This window comes from Nerophis ophidion, linkage group LG25, assembly GCF_033978795.1.
Source record: "Nerophis ophidion isolate RoL-2023_Sa linkage group LG25, RoL_Noph_v1.0, whole genome shotgun sequence".
In the NCBI taxonomy this organism is placed as follows: domain Eukaryota; kingdom Metazoa; phylum Chordata; class Actinopteri; order Syngnathiformes; family Syngnathidae; genus Nerophis; species Nerophis ophidion.
In genome coordinates this window covers 25,136,014-25,157,445 of record NC_084635.1, presented here as the reverse complement: position 1 = coordinate 25,157,445, position 21,432 = coordinate 25,136,014, and the positions used below count along the sequence as shown (strand labels likewise).

Below are 21,432 nucleotides of genomic sequence, written 5' to 3'. Positions count from 1 at the left end.
GTATATATATATATATATATATATATATATAAGTGTATATATAATATATATATATATATATATATATATATATATATATATATATATATATATATATATATATATATATATATATATATATATACATACATATATAGTACGGTAATTTTAGGAAGTCACATAGGAAAGTGACTATTTCCGGCATCTGACGTCACATCCGGTTTGTCTGGTTTACCGATTTCGTTTATCATTATTTAACATTTTAAACGTACCTATTTGTCCGTAAGTACATAATTACATAATTACTTCAAAAATATTACAGTTATTCTTTTCTTGATTTTCTATATTTGGTTTCTAAATTAAGATATTTGGTTAAAAAAACACTAACGGGGTAACCGTGTTTGCTAAACACCGTAGAGGACTTAGCTTTACCAGTCGGTGTCTGTCACACAGTAATTATTATTTAATTTGTCACACAGTAATTATTTTTTAAGACTAGTTTAGCTTGGTCTGCCGTCAATGTGTTTTCATGGCGGCTTTTAGTAGAACCAAAATATTCTTCCGTCGCAGTTTATTTTCAGGAGGTAGGACAGTCATTGCAAGCGGTCAGTAAACAGATACAACTTATGTTACGAGACAAACAAAGTGTACACTTGTTACTTCATAATCAATGATGTGTTTGGCAGGCCTTTTTCGAAGGAGTTTGTGTCCGTGTCAAGGTGAAACACACTTGCCGAGGTATGTAAGTAAACAATATGCGGTGCACTGTTAAGCATATATTTATTTGGATTCAGCATGTGTAAGAACAGAAATATGGCCCACATTGTTATCCAAAAACTTTAATAATCTAACTGTATGTCGTGTAAAGTCATTATGTATCGGTACATATTGTATAAATGTTGATATTAGGTAAAATGTTTTTTATTGATTTCTAAGCGGGGCAGCACGGTTAGTGCGTCTGCCTCACAATACGAAGGTCCTAAGTTGTCCTGGGTTCAATCCCATCCTCGGGATCTTTCTGTGTGGAGTTTGCATGTTCTCCCCGTGACTGCGTGGGTTCCCTCTGGGTACTCCGGCTTACTCCCACCTCCAAAAACATGCACCTGGGGATAGGTTGATTGGCAACACTAAATTGGCCCTAGTGTGTGAATGTGAATGTTGTCAGTCTATCTGTGTTGACCCTGTGATGAGGTGGCGACTTGTCCAGGGTGTAACCCGCTTACTGCCCGAATGCAACTGAGATTGGCTCCAGCAACCCCAAAAGGGACAAGCGTTAGAAAATGGATGGATGGATTTTTATTGATTTCTAAGCCAGATGCCCTGATTGTGGGATCTGAGCCGAGGATGTCGTTGTGGCTTGGGCAGCCCTTTGAGACACTTGTGATTTAGGGCTATGTAAGTAAACTTTGATTGATTGATTGATTTCTAAGCCATTTGAGATCAGCATAATGTACTGTATATACTGTAGTTACATGACTGTATTTGTTTTTGGTAGACAGTGGTGTCGAACTTTGTGTTATGACTGTCATGTGTAAGGACAATTTGTGTTACGTTTTTTGGTTGCAACACACCCTTAAAAATTGTTATTAATATACACATTGAAAAAGTGAACAGTTACAGTACATGTGCACGGTGAAAGAATACATAAGCGAAAGCCGTGTAGTCACTACAATAACGAAGGACAATCTCTGTTCTTTTGTTACGTACAACAAGGGGGAAGGAGACGGCATGACAGCAGGAGGTCCAGCGATACAGATTTTATTTGAGCTTTGATGAATACGTAGGGTGTGTAGGCTACTATGTATGGATACAAGGCTATGTGTGGAATTGAACTAAATATGAATTACCGGAGGTTGTTGTAAGTGCGTTTTGGTTGTGGCAGCAAACAAGTCCAGAGGGGCGAAGCAAAAGAGGTCCGTGATCCGAGCGAGGTCCGTGGGGCAAGAGAGAGGCGTCCAGAACTCCAGGTCCGAGCGCAGGGGTCGAAGATCGAGGAAAGCAGTCAGAGCCCAGGTTGAGATCAGCAGGTGAGGCGCACGGCTCACTGCTGAGACGCTGTGGGAACAGGAGACGACAAGGACAGGTAATGACTAGGCACGAGGGAGACAAAGCGAGCGAGAAAAAGAGAGAGACACACGAGAGGAGCGAGAGATGTGAAGCTTACTGAGTCAGGGCTACGTTCCGGCTAGGGGTGGGCAATATGTCCCTTTTTTAATATCTCAACATTTTTAGGCCTAATTGCGATACACGATATACAGTATATCTCGATATTTTGCCTTAGCCCTAAATGAACAGTAGATACATATAATCACAGCAGTATGATGATTCTATGTGTCTACATTCAAACATTCTTGTTCATATTGCATTAATATATGCTCATTTTAAACTTTCATGCAGAGAAGTAAATCACAACTAAGCCAATTGACCAAAACTGTATTTATTATACTTACTGCCAGCAATGCGGACCAAGCTCTGACACTGACCGTACAGGGATCGGACTGCCATAATAAGACAGTCCGATACCCCATACTCTCTGAGCACTCCCCACAGGACTTCCCGAGGGACACGGTCGAATGCCTTCTCCAAGTCCACAAAGCACATGTAGACTGGTTGGGCAAACTCCCATGCACCCTCAAGAACCCTGCCGAGAGTATAGAGCTGGTCCACAGTTCCACGACCAGGACGAAAACCACACTGTTCCTCCTGAATCCGAGGTTCAACTATCCGGCGTAGCCTCCTCTCCAGTACACCTGAATAAACCTTACCGGGAAGGCTGAGGAGTGTGATCCCACGATAGTTGGAACACACCCTCCGGTCCCCCTTCTTAAAGAGAGGGACCACCACCCCGGTCTGCCAATCCAGAGGTACCGCCCCCGATGTCCACGCGATGCTGCAAAGTCTTGTCAACCAAGACAGCCCCACAGCATCCAGAGCCTTAAGGAACTCCGGGCGGATCTCGTCCACCCCTCGGGCCTTGCCACCGAGGAGCTTTTTAACTACCTCAGCGACCTCAGCCCCAGAAATAGGAGAGCCCACCACAGATTCCCCAGGCACTGCTTCCTCATAGGAAGACGTGTTGGTGGGATTGAGGAGGTCTTCAAAGTATTCCTTCCACCTATCCACAACATCCGCAGTTGAGGTCAGCAGAACACCATCCGCACCATACACGGTGTTGACAGTGCACTGCTTCCCCTTCCTGAGGCGGCGGATGGTGGTCCAGAATCGCTTTGAAGCCATCCGGAAGTTATTTTCCATGGCTTCCCCAAACTCTTCCCATGTCCGAGTTTTTGCCTCTGTGACCGCCGAAGCTGCACACCGCTTGGCCTGTCGGTACCTGTCCACTGCCTCTGGAGTCCTATGAGCCAAAAGAACCCGGTAGGACTCCTTCTTCAGCTTGACGGCATCCCTCACCGCTGGTGTCCACCAGCGGGTTCTAGGATTACCGCCACGACAAGCACCAACTACCTTGCGGCCACAGCTTCGATCAGCCGCCTCGACAATAGAGGTGCGGAACATGGTCCACTCGGACTCAATGTCCAGCACTTCCTTCGTGACATGTTCAAAGTTCCTCCGGAGGTGGGAATTGAAACTTTCTCTGACAGGAGACTCTGCCAGACGTTCCCAGCAAACCCTCACAATGCGTTTGGGCCTGCCAGGTCTGTCCGGCATCCTCCCCCACCATCACAGCCAACTCACCACCAGGTGGTGATCGGTAGAAAGCTCCGCCCCTCTCTTTACCCGAGTGTCCAAAACATGAGGCCGCAAATCCGATGACACAACTACAAAGTCGATCATGGAACTGCGGCCTAGGGTGTCCTGGTGCCAAGTGCACATATGGACACCCTTATGTTTGAACATGGTGTTTGTTATGGACAAACTGTGACGAGCACAGAAGTCCAATAACAAAACACCACTCGGGTTCAGATCCGGGCGACCATTCTTCCCAATCACGCCTCTCCAGGTTTCACTGTCGTTACCAACATGAGCGTTGAAGTCCCCCAGTAGGACAAGGGAATCACCCGGGGGAGCACTCTCCAGTACTCCCTCGAGTGTACCCAAAAAGGGTGGGTACTCTGAACTGTTGTTTGGTGCATAAGCACAAACAACAGTCAGGACCCGTCCCCCCACCCGAAGGCGGAGGGAGGCTACCCTTTCGTCCACTGGGTTGAACTCCAACGTGCAGGCTTTAAGCCGGGGGGCAACCAGAATTGCCACCCCAGCCCGTCGCCTCTCACTGCCGGCCACGCCAGAGTGAAAGAGAGTCCAGCCCCTTTCAAGAGAAGTGGTTCCAGAGCCCTTGCTGTGCGTTGAAGTGAGTCCGACTACATCCAGCCGGAATTTCTCTACTTCGCGCACTAGCTCAGGCTCCTTTCCCCCCAGTGAGGTGACGTTCCACGTCCCAAGAGCGAGCTTATGTAGCCGAGGATCGGACCGCCAAGTGCCCTGCCTTCGGCTGCCGCCCAGCTCACATTGCAACCGACCTCTATGCCCCCTGCTATGGGTGGTGAGCCCATTGGAGGGGGGACCCACGTTGCCTCTTCGGGCTGTGCCCGGCCGGGCCCCATGGGTACAGGCCCGGCCACCAGGCGCTCGCCATCGTGCCCCACCTCCGGGCCTGGCTCCAGAGGGGGGCCCCGGTGACCTCCGTCCGGGCGAGGGAAATCTGGGTCATTTGTTTTTACTTTTCATAGAGGTTTTCGAGCTGCTCTTTGTCTGGTCCCTCACCTAGGACCAGTTTGCCTTGGGAGACCCTACCAGGGGGCATAAAGCCCCCAGACAACATAGCTCCTAGGATCATTGGGACACGCAAACTCCTCTACCACGGTAAGGTGGCAGCTCAGAGAGGAGTTCGCAGCCGAGTGTGAAGCGGCCGGAATGAGAATCAGCACCTCCAAATCCGAGTCCATGGTTCTCTCCCGGAAAAGGGTGGAGTGCCATCTCCGGGTTGGGGAGGAGACCCTGCCCCAAGTGGAGGAGTTCAAGTACCTAGGAGTCTTGTTCACGAGTGGGGGAAGAGTGGATCGTGAGATCGACAGGCGGATCGGTGCGGCGTCTTCAGTAATGCGGACGTTGTACCGATCTGTTGTGGTGAAGAAGGAGCTGAGCCGGAAGGCAAAGCTCTCAATTTACCGGTCGATCTACGTTCCCATCCTCACCTATGGTCATGAGCTTTGGGTCATGACCGAAAGGATAAGATCACGGGTACAAGCGGCCGAAATGAGTTTCCTCCGCCGTGTGGCGGGGCTCTCCCTTAGAGATAGGGTGAGAAGCTCTGTCATCCGGGAGGAACTCAAAGTAAAGCCGCTGCTCCTCCACATCGAGAGGAGCCAGATGAGGTGGTTCGGGCATCTGGTCAGGATGCCACCCGAACGCCTCCCGAGGGAGGTGTTTAGGGCACGTCCAACCGGTAGGAGGCCACGGGGAAGACCCAGGACACGTTGGGAAGACTATGTCTCCCGGCTGGCCTGGGAACGCCTCGGGATCCCCCGGGAAGAGCTAGACGAAGTGGCTGGGGAGAGGGAAGTCTGGGCTTCCCTGCTTAGGCTGCTGCCCCCGCGACCCGACCTCGGATAAGCGGAAGAAGATGGATGGATGGATGGATGTATTTATTAAAGTTATTAAGCAGTGGCACAAACATTCGTGTAATTTCCAAAACAGAAAGGGCAAGATTGTCAGAGACATTTTAAAACAAGCTATTAGTGCATGATGTCGCTAAGATGACATATCAAAACAACACTAAATTAAAGTGCACTTTTTGTACAAAACGCCACTATAATAGTTTAAAACAAATAAAGTGCACTTTTGTGAGCTGCATAATAGGAAATCAAATAGTGTATGTCTTTGTACAAGTCCATCCATCCATCCATTTTCTACCGCTTATTCCCTTTCGGGGTCACGGGGGACGCTGGCGCCTATCTCAGCTACAATCGGGCGGAAGGCAGGGTACACCCTGGATAAGTCGCCACCTCATCGCAGGGCTCTTTGTACAAGTACAAGTATGAATATGTAACGCCTTAGCATATCTTGACCGACAATAGAGATGAAACATACAAATAGGCTTACATGATTGTAGTCAACTGTATGCCGTTTCTTCTCTAAACTACTTTGGATTGGTTTTAAAATATTTAATAAACAGGTTAAAGGTCACAAATGTTAGTTAGAAGTGACCGCATGCTTAAATTATTCTGTATGCGGGAAAAACGTTTTGACACACCTGGTGTAATGTAACTCTTTTGCCCCTGAAGCACTGCGTACGTATGGATGAACATGTGGCAAAATATGCACCGCTACAGTGTTATATTGGTTGGGCTATTATTAATCACAAAATTTTACCCCATGAATTGGACTGTCTTGAAATGTCTCACACAACTCAAAGTGCTGCACAAAACACACTTTAGGCCTCTTCTCCCAAATGCTTCAGTGAAAAAAGGTGTACAACTGCGTGGATTCTAGCTGTGCGCTATTTTCCACTCTTCTTAGTCCGTCATCACCACCACTCTGCATTAACTTCCAAAACTCATAATGCACATTTTGCAAGTCTTTGTCTTGTGAGTGCGACCACAGCTGAAGGGGGCCGCGCGTATATCAGGTGTGTTTGAACATCCTGGTACAAGTGTTCAATGCAACGATTTCATCTGAACTGGGATAATTTAACTAATTGACTATCTTATAGAAAATAAATAAATAAATCATGTAGCATTTATCAATTTATTAATAATTTTTTTTTTGACAGATTATTTTAAATGTCATGCTCCCCCGTGCAAGCACACACACACACACACACACACACACAAACACACACACACACACACACACACACACACACACAAACACACACACACACACACACACACGCACACGCACACGCACACACACACACACACAAACGGCTGTCTAAAATTGTATTAGATGTAAATATAAACGGAATACAATGATTTGCAAATCATTTTCAACCCATATTCTGTTTAATATGCTACAAAGACAAGATATTTGATGTTCAAACTGATAAACATTTTTTTTGTGCAAATAATCATTAACTTTAGAATTGGATGCCAGCAACACGTGACAAAGAATTTGGGAAAGGTGGCAATAAATACTGATAAAGTTGAGGAATGCTCATAAAACACTTATTTGGAACATCCCACAGGTATATGGGTTGAAAAGGATTTGCAAATCATTGTATTCCGTTAATATTTACATGTAACACAATTTTCCAACTCCTATGGAAACGGGGTTTGTATAACTCCTAATATCACAAATGTAAGGGAGGTTGTAATAACAAGTAAAACAGTATAATCTACATACAGCCAGGAAGAAGATGCTGTCATAGCGTGCACACACACACTACATTACCACGACAACATGTAAACATTACAATGTTTTATCTTTTCTAAAATTTAAGTGTTAGCTTTTTCATGGGATGGGTTTTCATTAATAGGTGTTACACTAAAACTCCACGATTTCACACAGCCCCCCCCAAAAAAAGTCTGCCTCATTTGTAATGAGTCGGCCTTCATTTTAGACTTAAAAACTATTGCCTCACTTTCAGCGCGCAGAGTTGGCCTGTCCACAGGGTGGATGGGAGAATACAAATCAGAGAGACGTGCGTAACTTCAAGCGCATAAAAAACACTTAAGCGCAAACGAAAGACTTGGGCCCACTAATCTTAGGGTCCTTTGACAGATCATCGCATATATATGCATTTACACACGTTTGTTCACCATGTGATATGTTTGTGAAACTTGATCAATATTGGTTGAAAAAAATGACTGTCTCAGACAAAATGGATTGGCATTGGCAAGCAGAAAAATGTAGTTACAACTTAAACCCACCAGATAGCGACAAAGACCAGTAGATGAAAGTCACAGTAACACTTTGAAAGCCACTGAGCTTCTATTCGGCTCTGGCCCAATCATCCATCTATCCATCAATTTTCTACTGCTTATTCCCTTTGCGGTTGCGGGGGCGCTGGAGCCTATCTCATCTACAATCGGGCGGAAGGCGGGGAAAATAGGCATATTCTTAGCGACCTGCCTTTCTGTATTTTTGCAATTTTACATGCCAACAAAGCAAGCTTTCCTGATAGAAAACGCTTAAAAATAAGGCTCCACTTTTCAAAAGGCACTTGCTCAATGCCAATAAGGACTCGAACAGGCAAATGACTAAATGAGTTGCGGTTACAATTACAGATACTACACATGAAGGTGATAATAAATTGCAAAACAAATTTTGCCTGCGCCAAACTGGGCATTGTTTTTTTTTAGCCATTTTACACAAAACGTTAAAAAAATCCGTTAAAAAATCCCGACTACTAATAGAAATGATGATGATGAAGTGCCTGTTCATACCTATTTGTAGTGGGCAGAGCCTGGCAATGAAAACTGTTCCACGCCATCAGCCGTCAAACTGTCCATTCTTTACTTCAAATGATTGGATATCCCTCTCAACTTATATGAATGTTAAATGTTGATGTTTGATCCTGGATACATGTTCAAGGTCAGACATTGATTGTATTTAGTGTGTATGATATATATTGTGGGCGGAACTTGGCGGTAAAAAACTGTTCACGCCATCAGCCATTAAACTGTCAGTACTTCACTTCAGATGATCGGCTGTATTTCTTAAATTACATGAAGGTTAAATGTCAATGTTTGATCATGGCTGCATATTGATATCAAATCCAACGGCGCCATGAAGGTGGAGCTTTTGGGACTCGCCAAACACAAAACTTAGATAACTCGGCTGCATAAAGTCAGACATTGATTGTATTTAGTGTGTATGACAAAGATGACAGCTTGAAATGTTGGATGATTGTACCAAGTCACGGTGGGCGGAGCCGGATGGTTAAAACTGTTCCCCGGCGCAGCTGTAAACAGTCCAGGCCAGGAACACGAGCTTTCCGGTAGCTTCCGAAGCACTCCGCCGAAGGACCGAGCCACAATACAAAACTGTGGTGCACTGGAGCCCAGCGCTGATACTCCGACAGAGAGTCGCTGGGCGAATCGGACGTGTAACACGTTAGTTGTGATGTTAGCTAATTGTGCTACCGTAACTATAAACTCCGAGCATACCCCCCTCCCGTTGGCTCCAAACAGAGACAATTTTTGTTATTTGGGTCCAAAATGGCTCTTTAACGTTCTGGGTTGCCTACCACTGCATTAGTTGCAAAGCGGCAAATGAGTGAAAGCGACAGAAAAGTTGCCATGAAGATGAGGGTTTTCTTACGTGCCTGGCTGCAGTCACACACGCGACACCTGTCCGTCAACTCAAACCGGTATTTGTTTTTTTATTGTTTAATTTGCATTGCCTCACACGATGAACACTACATATATTTTTATAAGACGCCGGATAACACTCCGGGAGCCGTCACTTTTTTGTGCTCGCTATTCTGGTACTATTATCCACCCACCCCCATGTTGCTGTAGGGAGGGAAAGTGGAACGACACCCATTGCGGAAATAACATTATTCTCCGGGCGTCAGATGAATACAAATATATTCCACAACCCCAAACATGTCTTTTTCAAAGCCTGTAGTGAAGAGAAAGGTAAGTGATGAGCGAAGACCATTCCAGGAAAATTAGGAGACGCAATATTTCTTTGTTGGGCACAGCGGCACCCCGACCTGTCTTATTTGCACAGAGAAAGTTGCCGAGAACATCTGCACCGTAACACAACATAAACACCCCAGAACAAATACCCAGAACCCCTTGCAGCACTAAGTCTTTCGGGACGCTACAATATAAACCCCCCGCTACAACCAAACCCTAGCCCCAAACCCCGCCCACCTAATGCCCCCACCCCGACTTAAACCCTGTCGCCGCCTCTCCCCCCATCTCTCGAATTTGGAGGTCTCAAGGTTGGCAAGTATGACTTATGTGCATACATGAGTGTAACTGTTGAGTTCTTGGAGTCAAGCCCAACATTTTTGAAAATCTCTGCTGTATAGAAATCATTGCTTCCTGTCAAGACTTGACCTTTGGAGCAGCTTACTGCGAGGCTTTCGCAGCTCCCTGCGACGAATGTTCTCCCGGGGTGCAAAACGACTTGACTGGACACGGCGTGAAGGTAATGACATGATTTAATTTTACTTAAAAAAGAAACAAACAAAAGGCGCGCACAGGGCGGAGGACAAACTTGGCTAAGAAAAACAAAAACTTGCACAAAGGCAGAACTATGGACATAAAACAAAAAAACACTTACTGTGACATGAGCAAAGCAGCATGAAATATGAACATCAAGACCTATGGCATAAACACAGTCCAGAGTATCAGGCCGACTACCTGGAAACTATGGCTTGAATAATAGTGACGTTATTATTGACAGGTGCGTGAGTCCAAAAAAATCAGGTGCGTGAGTCGTGAACACACGACAGGTGAAATTAATGGTTGTGATGGTAAAAAAACAAGGGATCTAAAACAGCTACTAAGAGTCCAAAAAACCAACAGAACATGACCAAACAAAACATGATCACAAAGACATGACACTTCCGGTAATATTTTAAGTTCAACAACATTTTTTCTAGGATGCAGGTTGACTTCAGAATCATATGTATTTCAGAACAATTACTACCAGACGATATGTAAACATTAATCCTCATATCATACAAATTAGATCCACTTCAGTAGCATTTCAGTATTGCTGGTTTGTTACGTCATAAATTTCCTTTGGCGATCACTCCATCCTTTATGAAATTAAACAGATGGTGAAATGGGACATTAGAGCATGGCAGACATAGGGGAACACTGAAGTATTGTGGCTTTGAATGTGAGTCTGCTTACTTCACGTAACTTCTTGTGTACAACATATCTGAATATCTAACAATGTTTACCAAGAATAGTCCAAATAGCTGAAGCTGGACATATGACATACACATAGCCAAGTAACATGTACCATAAATACTCTGCTATGAATATATAGTCAAACGTTCCAAGATACAGTAGGTACACAACGGTCAAGTCTGACTGTGATCCAGTATTTAAGGGTGCTAGGAACAGACAACGATGTCTTTCCTGCCATGTCTTTCCATGTCCTTCTTCCAATGTATCTTTGTTTAATAGCTATGTAATATCATCAATGTAAATGCAGGAATGAGCCCAGCGAGATATAAATTGTACGATAACTCCCCCATATCGTAGTCTGGTCCCTTATTTGTATCAAGTGTCTAGCATTACTCACTAATATCCTCGCGTTCCTCTCAGACCATCCCTTGTTGAGGCTCATCCTATTTGCATAGGTGCTGCACAAAACACCAAATAAAAAGAAATACACACAACAAAACTTGTGAAAACTTTGGTCCAATTTTTCATATTTAAAGTTTGCTCTTTTTTCCCCGTTTTTCCCGACAATCAAGCTTTCCCTTGTGGGATGCTGGCAGAAGATTTTTCTCCCATGGTGGTGGCGCAGTCGTGGAGCAGCAGACGCTGGATAGCATTGCCAAGAAGATCCGAGAGCAGAAGTACAAGAGAGTGGTTGTGATTGCTGGGGCTGGGATTAGCACACCCAGCGGCATCCCAGATTTCAGGTAAACCTCTTCTCTGTGCTGATTTTGGTGTTTATACCCATTGAAAGTTTCAGGTTTATTCCTGAGTCTTTGATGAGTGGTCTTTATCCTGCAGGTCCCCTGGTAGCGGCCTCTACGACAACTTGCAGGAGTATAATCTGCCATATGCAGAGGCTATTTTTGAAGTTAACTATTTTCATCACAATCCTATTCCCTTCTTTGCTCTTGCCAAAGAGTTGTATCCAGGAAATTACCAGCCTAATTCTACACACTATTTTGTGAGACTGCTTCTTGAAAAGAATCTGCTCCTCCGGATGTACACACAGAATATCGACGGTTTGGAAAGATGTATGTATTTGCATTTTTTATCTTTTGCGGCATTTGACGTACAGTGTTATCTCGGTTTTGTTAGTAATATGTTAAAACAGAAAGAAAACGGTATGGTATGTAAGCTGAAGCAATTAATTTTTCCTATAAGAAATAATGTAAATCTAATTAATCTGTTGTAGACACCCAAAAATGTAACACATTTTATGGAAACAAATAATAGTTTTACAGGTAGAAAACAATGTGAAATACATATAAATTATTTAGGATGAATTAACATTTACGTTTTTGTCATGTGCTCGCATGGTTGCGGGCGGCGTGACCCCAGGATGTACAGTAACAAGTAATTTTAATTAGAGACAGTACAGGAAGTAAAGTTTAACGAGCAGACACATAGTGAGTGCACAAAAGCAAACAATGACACCATACCATACATGTCCAGCTACTGACAGGACAACCAGGAGGAGGAATATAAGTAGGCCTAATTACCAATGAACAGAACATGAAGTTGCAGCAAACACTATAGGAACTAAGCACCAGCTACAACACTTAAACTAGAAAGCAGAAGCACCAGGACAGGAAATAATACCAAACACAGTAAAATTACAGAGTATAAACTATCATGACACTTTGACCTTTATTCAAAACTTTTGTTAGCGAAGACGTTGATGAGCGGAGAGCCAGCTTAGTACTTTGCTGCGACTGGTTTCTTGAAATTAATAGTTTCTCACCTTGCATGTGCAATTTTCTATGGCTCCATAGCGTCTTATTTCAACAAAAAGCCGCATAGATTAAGTCACCAACGTGTGAGATTCCTTGTTGGTCACTCCATTAAATAAATTACTACTTTGTTACGCTTAATGTTTGTCTATGTGATAACTGATAACGTTTACGAAAAACAGGGCAATGATTTGTCGAAAACTTTAGTCACAAACTAAATTATTTGTAATGTTTGGCGTAAGAAAAACAAGGTACCACTGTATTTGTCTTTTGAAGGAATGATGATGACATGTTGCTGCATTTTCAAACAGTGGCAGGGATTCCTCCTGATTTTCTCGTGGAGGCCCACGGGACATTTGCTACCGCCACCTGCACTGTTTGCAGACGCAAATACGAGGAAGAAGACCTACGAGTGAGTTGTAAATAATTTTGTTTTGCTCCAGTCACAATATTCTATCAGTTTTTCCTTTGCTAGACATAAACCTACATGGTGTTTGTTTTCACTAGCCAGACTTGATGAGTGGCGTGATTCCCAAATGCCCATCTTGTAAGGGCATCATAAAGCCAGACATTGTTTTCTTTGGGGAAGAGCTACCACTTCACTTCTTCAAGTACCTCACAGACTTTCCACTCGCAGATCTCCTCATCATCATGGGCACATCACTAGAGGTGAGCTGTCTTCAAACATCAACATAAAACTAACCATTTAGCTTTAATAATGTCTTGTGGAGGAAATACACCACATCAGTTTTAATCTAAAGATTGACTACAAATTGTTTTAAAAACTCGGGGGGAAGAGAAAAATTAGACATAATATTTACGTCTACAACCCGGATTATATCGACAACACGTCCAAATGAACCAAATCATCAAGTCCTCGTCCACCGCATTCTTCTTTTTCTAAAAAAAGTGAGTGCATAAGTCAATGTTGGCGTTAATGATCCACCGTTGGCATTTGGTGATCTAAAACTGCTTATGTCAACAGATGTTGTGGTATTGTCAACTTTTGTAGTTTTTGCTTGCACGTTTTTACAAATGCAGATTTTGGGTTATGTCAAAATCTGGTTACGTTATGGTTCTAATCTAATATAAAAAAAAAGATAATCTGGAATGGAATTTATGCATTTACCAGATCACTGACCGTATAGCAACCCATCGCTGATGAGCCGCCGTTGAAGTAAAGGAGCATGTGCAGTCAAAATTAATTGTGTGATTAATCTGTGTTTTATACATGATTAATATGATTATTTTTGTGTGATTAATCACATCTGTTAAAGCGTTAGCTTTGACAACCCTAAAACAAATACAACAATATGACAATGTAACAATATCTATTGTAAATGTAACCAGATATGTTTGTGAAGTTAAACATAGAAGAGAACTAAACAATATTCATCTCATGATGCTAGTATCCAGCCAATTCTAATACTACCCTTGGTATCAATACTATTGATTTTGAATCGATCGCCCATCCTCAGTAAAGTGATGGGGCAGCACTGCACTGTAAACATTTGCACCCTCAGAATTGAATTGCGGTAAGTACAAAATGTACACAGTATACTTATTAAAGTGTACTGATGGATGTTTTATTTAAGACACAGTCCAAAGATACTTTTGTACACATCCCTTTTTTTATTTTTTCTTCAATGCAGTCAGAAATAACATTGACATTGTAACGCATAATGACGGATCTGATATTTACATAATACATGTGTGTAGACGTCGCTACCTTGCGGCTCCACAATTACACGTCAAGACCAAGCGTGTCGAGTTTACAACGAGGGTTTTTAATGATAAACACAATACAGTTTTTGTTTTGACTTTTCAGTCTCTCTCTCTCTCAGCCTCCTCCCTCGCCAGCACCCGGCTGCTTACTGTTAAAGACAGCAGATGATTAGTCAAACACGTACCACCTGTGCAATCTAATCATCTGTCAGCTGTGTCTCGCAGTCAGTACATGCCCCGCCCCTGTCTGATGGCGCTCTGTCTCAGCACCCTGGACAGCGGTGTTGACTTTCGCTCCTGCAGTGCGCTAATCACAATCCCCTCCTACGTACCTCCACCGCCAGACTTAAGCCGGGACACCGTCCGGCCATGCCTACTCCCCCCCCCCCTGCATGAGAGCGGGAGAGGAAGTCTGTCACGGCCATCTGCACTCCCGGCCTATGGATCACTCTGAAATTGTAGGGTTGTAAAGCGAGATACCAACGGGTGATCCGCGCGTTGGCATCTTTCAAGCGGTGGAGCCACTGGAGGGGCTTTTGGTCCAAGCAGAGGCTGAACGGGCGTCCCAGCAGGTAGTACCGGAGGGCACCAACCGCCCACCGGATGGCGGGGCACTCCCTCTCCACCGTGCTGTATTGACTTTCTCGTTCTGAGAGTTTCCTGCTGATGTACAGGATGGGGTGGTCGTTGCCCTCCTTCTGCTGGGATAAAACAGCTCCCAGCCCTCTGCCCGACGCGTCCGCCTGCAAAAAAATGGGAGGGAAAAATCAGGCATGTGCAGTACTGGCTCCCCGGAAAGTGCTTTCCTTACCTTTTCGAATGCCTGCCGACACTGCTCCGTCCACTGGACCAGATATGGAGCACCTTTTCGGGTGAGGTCAGTTAGTGGGCTGGTCAGGTCAGCAAACCGGGGGACAAACCTCCGGTAGTAACCCACTTGCCCCAAAAACTGCCTCACCTCCTTTTTCGTCTTCGGGTTGGGCAGGCCGCAACTGCCGCGGTTTTGTCTATCTGAGGCCGCACCTGACCTTCCCCCAAGTGGTACCCCAGATACTGTACCTCCCTCCGGCCAACCGCGCTCTTCGCTGGGTTGGCGGTGAGCCCCGCCCGCCTCAGGGACTCGAGTACCGCCCCCACTCTCTGCACATGCTCCGCCCAGTTGTTCCCCTGGATGATGACATCATCCAGATAGGCGGCAGCATATGCCGCGTGGGGCCACAGTACCCGGTCCATGAGTCTCTGAAATGTAGCAGGCCCACCGAACAAGCCGAACGGAAGGGTCACAAATTGGTATAAACCTTCCGGAGTGGAGAACGCCGTTTTTTCCTTGGACTCTGGAGACAAGGGAATCTGCCAGTAGCCCTTAGTCAAATCCAGTGCCGTGAAAAAACGAGCAGTGCCCAACCGGTCCAGGAGCTCGTCGACCCGGGGCATCGGGTAGGCGTCAAAACGTGACACATCATTCACCTTGCGGTAGTCTACACAGAACCGCACAGACCCATCTTTCTTCCCTACGAGAACTATGGGGCTGCACCATGCACTGTGTGACTCTTCTATTACCCCCAATTCCAGCATGGCTTTTAATTCCTCCCGAACTACTTTGCGCTTGTGTTCGGGTAGCCTATATGGCCGAGACCTCACCGTTACACCTGGACTGGTCTCTATGTGATGCTGGGTGAGGGTCGTGCGGCCTGGCAGGGGGGAGAACACGTCAGCAAAATGTTGCTGTAAGATGGCCACGTCTGCTTTCTGTGACGACGTCAGATGATTACCACAGCGGAGAGGGAAGGGCCGGGGGGAACATCCAGCCCCAGCTCCTCGTTCTCCGCTATCGCCGTCACCATGGAGATGGGCTCCGCTTCCCTCCAACTTTTTAGTAGGTTGAGGTGGTATATTTGTCTTGCCCCACCCCGGTCAGACCGCCTGACCTCGTAATCCACGTCACCTACTCGTCGTGTGACCACAAAGGGTCCTTGCCACTTGGCGAGTAATTTGGAGCTGGATGTTGGGAGTAACACAAGTACTTTCTCTCCCGGTGAAAATTGTCTAAGTTGCGCTCCCCTGTTATACAGGCGCTGTTGACGTTCTTGAGCTTGAAGCAAATTCTCACGTGACAAGTGCCTAATGTGTGGAGTTTTGCTCTCAAGTCCATGACGTACTGAATTTCATTTTTACTGGGGCTTGGACCTTCCTCACAGCTTTCTTTAACTAGGTCCAGTACCCCCCGCGGCTTCCTGCCAAACAATAACTCAAAGGGAGAAAATCCAGTTGAGGCCTGGGGAACCTCCCGCACTGCAAATAACAGGGGATCCAACCATTTATGCCAATTTGGTTTGTCCTCGTGTACGATCTTCCGGATCATGGATTTCAAAGTTCTATTCTTCCGCTCCAGCAACCCATCTGTCTGTGGGTGGTAAACGCTAGTCCGAATGGACTTGATCCCCAATAAACCGTACAGCTCCTTTAATGTGCGTGACATAAAGGACGTGCCCTGGTCAGTTAGAATCTCTTTCGGGATTCCAACCCGGGAAATAACGTGAAACAGTGCCTGCGCGACACTCTTTGCAGAGATGGAGCGCAGCGGAACTGCTTCGGGATAGCGCGTTGCATAATCCACAAGGACAAGCGCAAAGCGATATCCCTGGGTGCTCGGGTGAAATGGCCCGACGAGGTCCATGCCAATTTGCTCAAATGGGACCTCTATGAGTGGTAATGGCCGCAAAGGGGCTCTAGGTGGGGCCGCGGGGTTGACTAGTTGACAGTCCGGGCAGGCCGCGCACCAACGGCGCACGTCTGCACGAATGCCCGGCCAATAGAACCGGGCCATTATCCGATTAAGTGTTTTATCATACCCCATGTGCCCGGCCATCGGGTTAAAATGTGCCGCCTGGAAAATCATTTCCCGACGGCTTTTTGGCACCAACAATTGGGTGATTTCCTCCCCTGTCTGAGTGTCACGGCTCACTATGTATAATCTGTCCCTAATCAATGCAAAGTGAGGGAAATCCCGCGTTATTCCCGGGCGAACCCGCTGCCCATCAATCGAAATCACTTGGTCCCAGGTCTCGCGCAGAGTGTCATCTCGAGACTGCTCGAGTGGAAAGTCCTCCATGGGGTGCCATTGGGGCACCGGGGAAACCTCCTGGGAAGTCCCCACCAGCCCCCCTCCCTCTCCCCCTCATAGCGTCGGATAATCTCGCGTCGCCGATAAGAACGGCGCGGGTTTCCCTTTTCCCTACCATCTGTGAACGCACCCCTGCACACTGCTCTATTAACCCCTTAAATCCCGGCCAATTTGTTCCCAAGATTAAAGGGTGCGTCAGGCGCGAATTTACAGCCACCTTAACATTATGTTTTTTTTCTTTGAAAAAAATTTCCACCAGCACAACGGGGTACTCGTGAATATCCCCATGCACACATTTAACACGTACCCGTGCAACCTTTCTCAATGCCCCGGGTCGAACCAGATTCCGGTGGATCATGGACTGCTCGCAGCCCGAATCCACCATCGACCGATGTATACTCCCTTGTATCCTTACCGGTACATAGTACGTCTCTCCTGGTCCTGGGGAGGGCACCGAAGGGTTGGCAACCCGGATCACCTGCCCCACTTCCATCGCTGGACATTCTCGCTGCAGGTGTCCGAGCCGCCCACACCTCCAGCACGCCTGCCCAGGAATTCGAGGCGCAATTTGCGGGGGACACACAGCGTCTGCAGCGGCCGGGACCTGAGGGAGAGAAAGCACAGCAGGGTTGTTTTGAAGCCGTGGCCACGGCTGGGCTCCCTCGGCCGGCTGCACACGCCTCCTCCGCGGCGCCGGGATTGGACGCTGCACTGCTTCCGCTGTCTTTTCTTCCTTCCTCCTCTCGCGGTGAACTGCCAGGTGATCCTCCGCCAACGCCACCGCTGCTGCCAAGTCCTGTGGACGGTGGTAGCGGACCCACGCGGACGTCCGCGACGGGATCGCTTCCAAGAATTGTTCCAGTAGTATCATCTCTATGACATCACCAACCTGTCTGGGTTGCAGCCAGTGTGTCGCCGCGTCCCTCAGCTGCTGTCCCAGGGCGAACGGCCGCTCCTCCTGTCCCAGCCGTAGTGCCCGGAAACGGCGCCTGTGATCCTCCTTCGATCCGCCCGTTCTGTCCAGCACCGCTCGTCTCACGCCCCGGACGCAGGTGGCAAACTGAGCGCCGCCCGCTGCGCCTCTCCCGCCAGCAGCGGCAACAGCCTCACAGCCCACTCCTCCGGCCACGCACATGCTCCCGCCGTGGCCTCAAACATGATTGTGGCTTCCGCCATCCGGTGCATCCCCACGGCCGCCAATGCTGGCTTCGCTGCCACGGCTGCCACCGCTCCAGACCTTTCGGTCATCGCTCGCAGTATTTGGCTGTGCTGCGCAATCTGCTCCTGCACCGCCTCCATTTGGCGATGGTTTGCCGTGGATACCTCCGCCAGAAGCTGCCCCAGCGCCGCTATTGGGCTCGGCGTTGACATTGTCTCCTTTTTTTTTTTCTCGTTGGGTGCCAGATGTCGACGTCGCTATCTTGCGGCTCCACAATTACACGTCAAGACCAAGCGTGTCGAGTTTACAACGAGGGTTTTTAATGATAAACACAATACAGTTTTTGTTTTGACTTTTCAGTCTCTCTCTCTCGGCCTCCTCCCTCGCCAGCACCCGGCCGCTTACTGTTAAAGACAGCAGATGATTAGTCAAACACGTACCACCTGTGCAATCTAATCATCTGTCAGCTGTGTCTCGCAGTCTGATGGCGCTCTCTCTCAGCACCCTGGACAACGGTGTTGACTTTCGCTCCTGCAGTGCGCTAATCACAATCCCCTCCTACAATGTGTAAGTAAAAAAGTGGCTAGCGAAGTACTTCCTGATGTTTTCTCTTCTCCTTGAAGGTAGAGCCCTTTGCTAGTCTTGCTGGGGCAGTGCGAGGATCTGTCCCCCGACTCCTCATCAACAAGGACCTAGTTGGTCCATTTGCATTGAGAAATGGTCGACTTGGTGATGTCGTGCTACTGGGCGATGTAGTAAGTGGCGTCCAAAGTTTAGTCGATGCTCTCGGTTGGACTCAGGAGCTGGATGCTCTGATGGCCAATGCTGCTGTGAAAGTGAGTTACTGTACCATTGATTTCTCTATAAGCAATTTTTGTTATATAAAAGTACAGAGTTTTAATAAGTTATAGATTTTGTTCACATATTTAGTTCACTTCTGTACCAAAATGAAAGCTTTGTAACCTACAAACGGAACGAGAATACAATTACTGTTACATCCCTCATATTTAGAAGGGATCTGGACAGTTGTTGCCCTAAACAAGATCTTGTTTGGAGCCCATTTTTGGTTACTAATGTAACTGATCCCTCCAAGGCTTTAAATGTCGTAACATTTTTAAAATATAAACATGTGTGTGGTCAGAGACTGCTTGATCATGTGGTTGTAGCCATAATCAACCCCATACAATGTTTTTGTCAGGAGCCGTCCCTGAGTCTGAAGGTAAATACTGCAACATTGTTTCCTGGTTTTAATCCTTCCTGCTGTCTTCTTATCCTCTGGCATACAAGTGAGCTGTGTTAAGAAGCAGAGTTACTATACATACCTCCACCTAAGAGGAAGCGCTGTAACACTACATTATATAATATTTGAAGCATGATTTAACAGTGTTACACATTTTGTCTTCAGTATGTAATTAGTATAATGTGTAATATGTAAAAAGTAATAAGTAGTGTTGTAATAAAGTTGTTGATCACATTCTGTAATAACTTGTCACAAAAATCCATATGCTGTACTTTTTATTAAGAAAATGTAGCAATTTGGTGCAATATGTGATATAAACCATCACAATTTATGCCTTGATTAGAACATTTATCAGTTCAATATAAGTAATTATATTGAATTAGATTTTTTTTTAAACTAGTGGGATGTTTGATTGGTCAAACATAAAGCAAATGTAACTGTATCTAAATACAGTATGTATTTTCAGGCTAGAGACAAAAGCATTACTGACACGAAAATTACAAGTGCACTGAAAAATTCTAAGACTATAAACACAACATAATTAACATATGCAACTTGTATCAGATATTCCAACAAATCTATGGTTTTAACAAGTCTCAATGCGCTTGCTTTTTGTTTGCTCAATCTGATATATTTAAAAACATTTTCTAAGAACTTCCTTTCTTAACCACATAAAAGCACTTTCAACATGTAAAAGTTATAGCCTGAATGAATTATTATCAAAGGACATTGAGAAGGGGTAGAATACAAAAATAATTGAGTACCCATCAATTCCCAGTGTGGAGAGATTATTTTAGTTGGAGACTCTCACTGAATGCAAAATAGTCTCTTTTTTGCACTAATGTGTATTCTTTATTTACAGACTGCATCAAAGACGAAGGAAGAATAGGTGCTTTATCAAAACAGACACGCTGATGTTCTACATAGGATGACATGTTGAAAGAAGTTGTGAAAGGTGGACCACTTTTACATTCATTTCATCGATTACATGAACTGTAAATACATTGTCAGCAATTACATCCATTTTACACATTACTTACCTGTATATTCAAGCTGAGTTTGTTTAATTAATTGCGGGAATGGAACAGTGTAATGATCTCATTCGACATACGCAAGAAACGTGTCCCTGTTATCGTGCACTCTGTACATTGACTGTTAGGCATACACTGTGTGCCTCATTACGCAAGAGGGAAATTGTAATCATTTTAGCCAGTGTTGCCAAGTCTGCTTATTAAAAACAATTCTGGGCTTTTAGGCAGGTTTTGTTTTTTTGTTTTGAACATGTGGTTTGCTTATTTGGGATCAGTAATGTGCTCTTTTTACACAACATTTATACATATATATATATATATATATATATATATATATATATATATATATATATATATATCTCAGCTACAATCGGGCGGAAGGCAGGGTACACCCTGGACAAGTCGCCACCTCATCGCAGGGCCAACACAGATAGACAGACAACATTCACACTCACATTCACACACTAGGGCCAATATATATATATATGTGTTTGTGTGTCTTAACTACTTTATCTCTACAGAACTGTTTCATTAGGGGTTCCCTCAATCGCCAGGAAATGTTAATGAAAGCATTCACATACCATGGTTTATATAGGGCATAGATAATAAACAAATTAAGTGAATATC

General features: G+C 45.5%; 1 protein-coding gene across 3 annotated transcripts; it reads left to right on the top strand.

Annotated features, from left to right (window-relative positions):
- The first annotated feature begins 267 nt into the window (after positions 1-267).
- On the top strand, positions 268-21,028 carry sirt3 (sirtuin 3). Of its 3 annotated transcripts, none has more exons than XM_061887582.1 (8): positions 268-563; positions 666-717; positions 11,330-11,500; positions 11,595-11,827; positions 12,838-12,945; positions 13,038-13,195; positions 19,158-19,370; positions 20,637-21,028. In XM_061887582.1, the coding sequence occupies exons 1-8, from the start codon at positions 509-511 to the stop codon at positions 20,661-20,663; spliced, it is 1,017 nt and encodes a 338-aa protein (XP_061743566.1). In that variant the 5' UTR covers positions 268-508; the 3' UTR covers positions 20,664-21,028. The 3 variants fall into 3 exon arrangements, with proteins under 3 accessions (XP_061743566.1, XP_061743565.1, XP_061743564.1); XM_061887581.1 differs by having other exon boundaries at positions 268-584; positions 12,838-12,938; positions 13,034-13,195; XM_061887580.1 differs by having other exon boundaries at positions 268-584.
- Positions 21,029-21,432: the final 404 nt, after the last annotated feature.

Excerpts from the sequence above, each read along its gene's own strand:
- sirt3 (XM_061887580.1), top strand. The coding sequence starts at position 509 with ATGGCGGCTTTTAGTAGAACCAAAATATTCTTCCGTCGCAGTTTATTT. Across the intron at positions 585-665 it reads TAGGACAGTCATTGCAAGCG|GCCTTTTTCGAAGGAGTTTG; the intron begins GTCAGTAAACAG and ends TGTGTTTGGCAG. Across the intron at positions 11,828-12,837 it reads TATCGACGGTTTGGAAAGAT|TGGCAGGGATTCCTCCTGAT; the intron begins GTATGTATTTGC and ends ATTTTCAAACAG.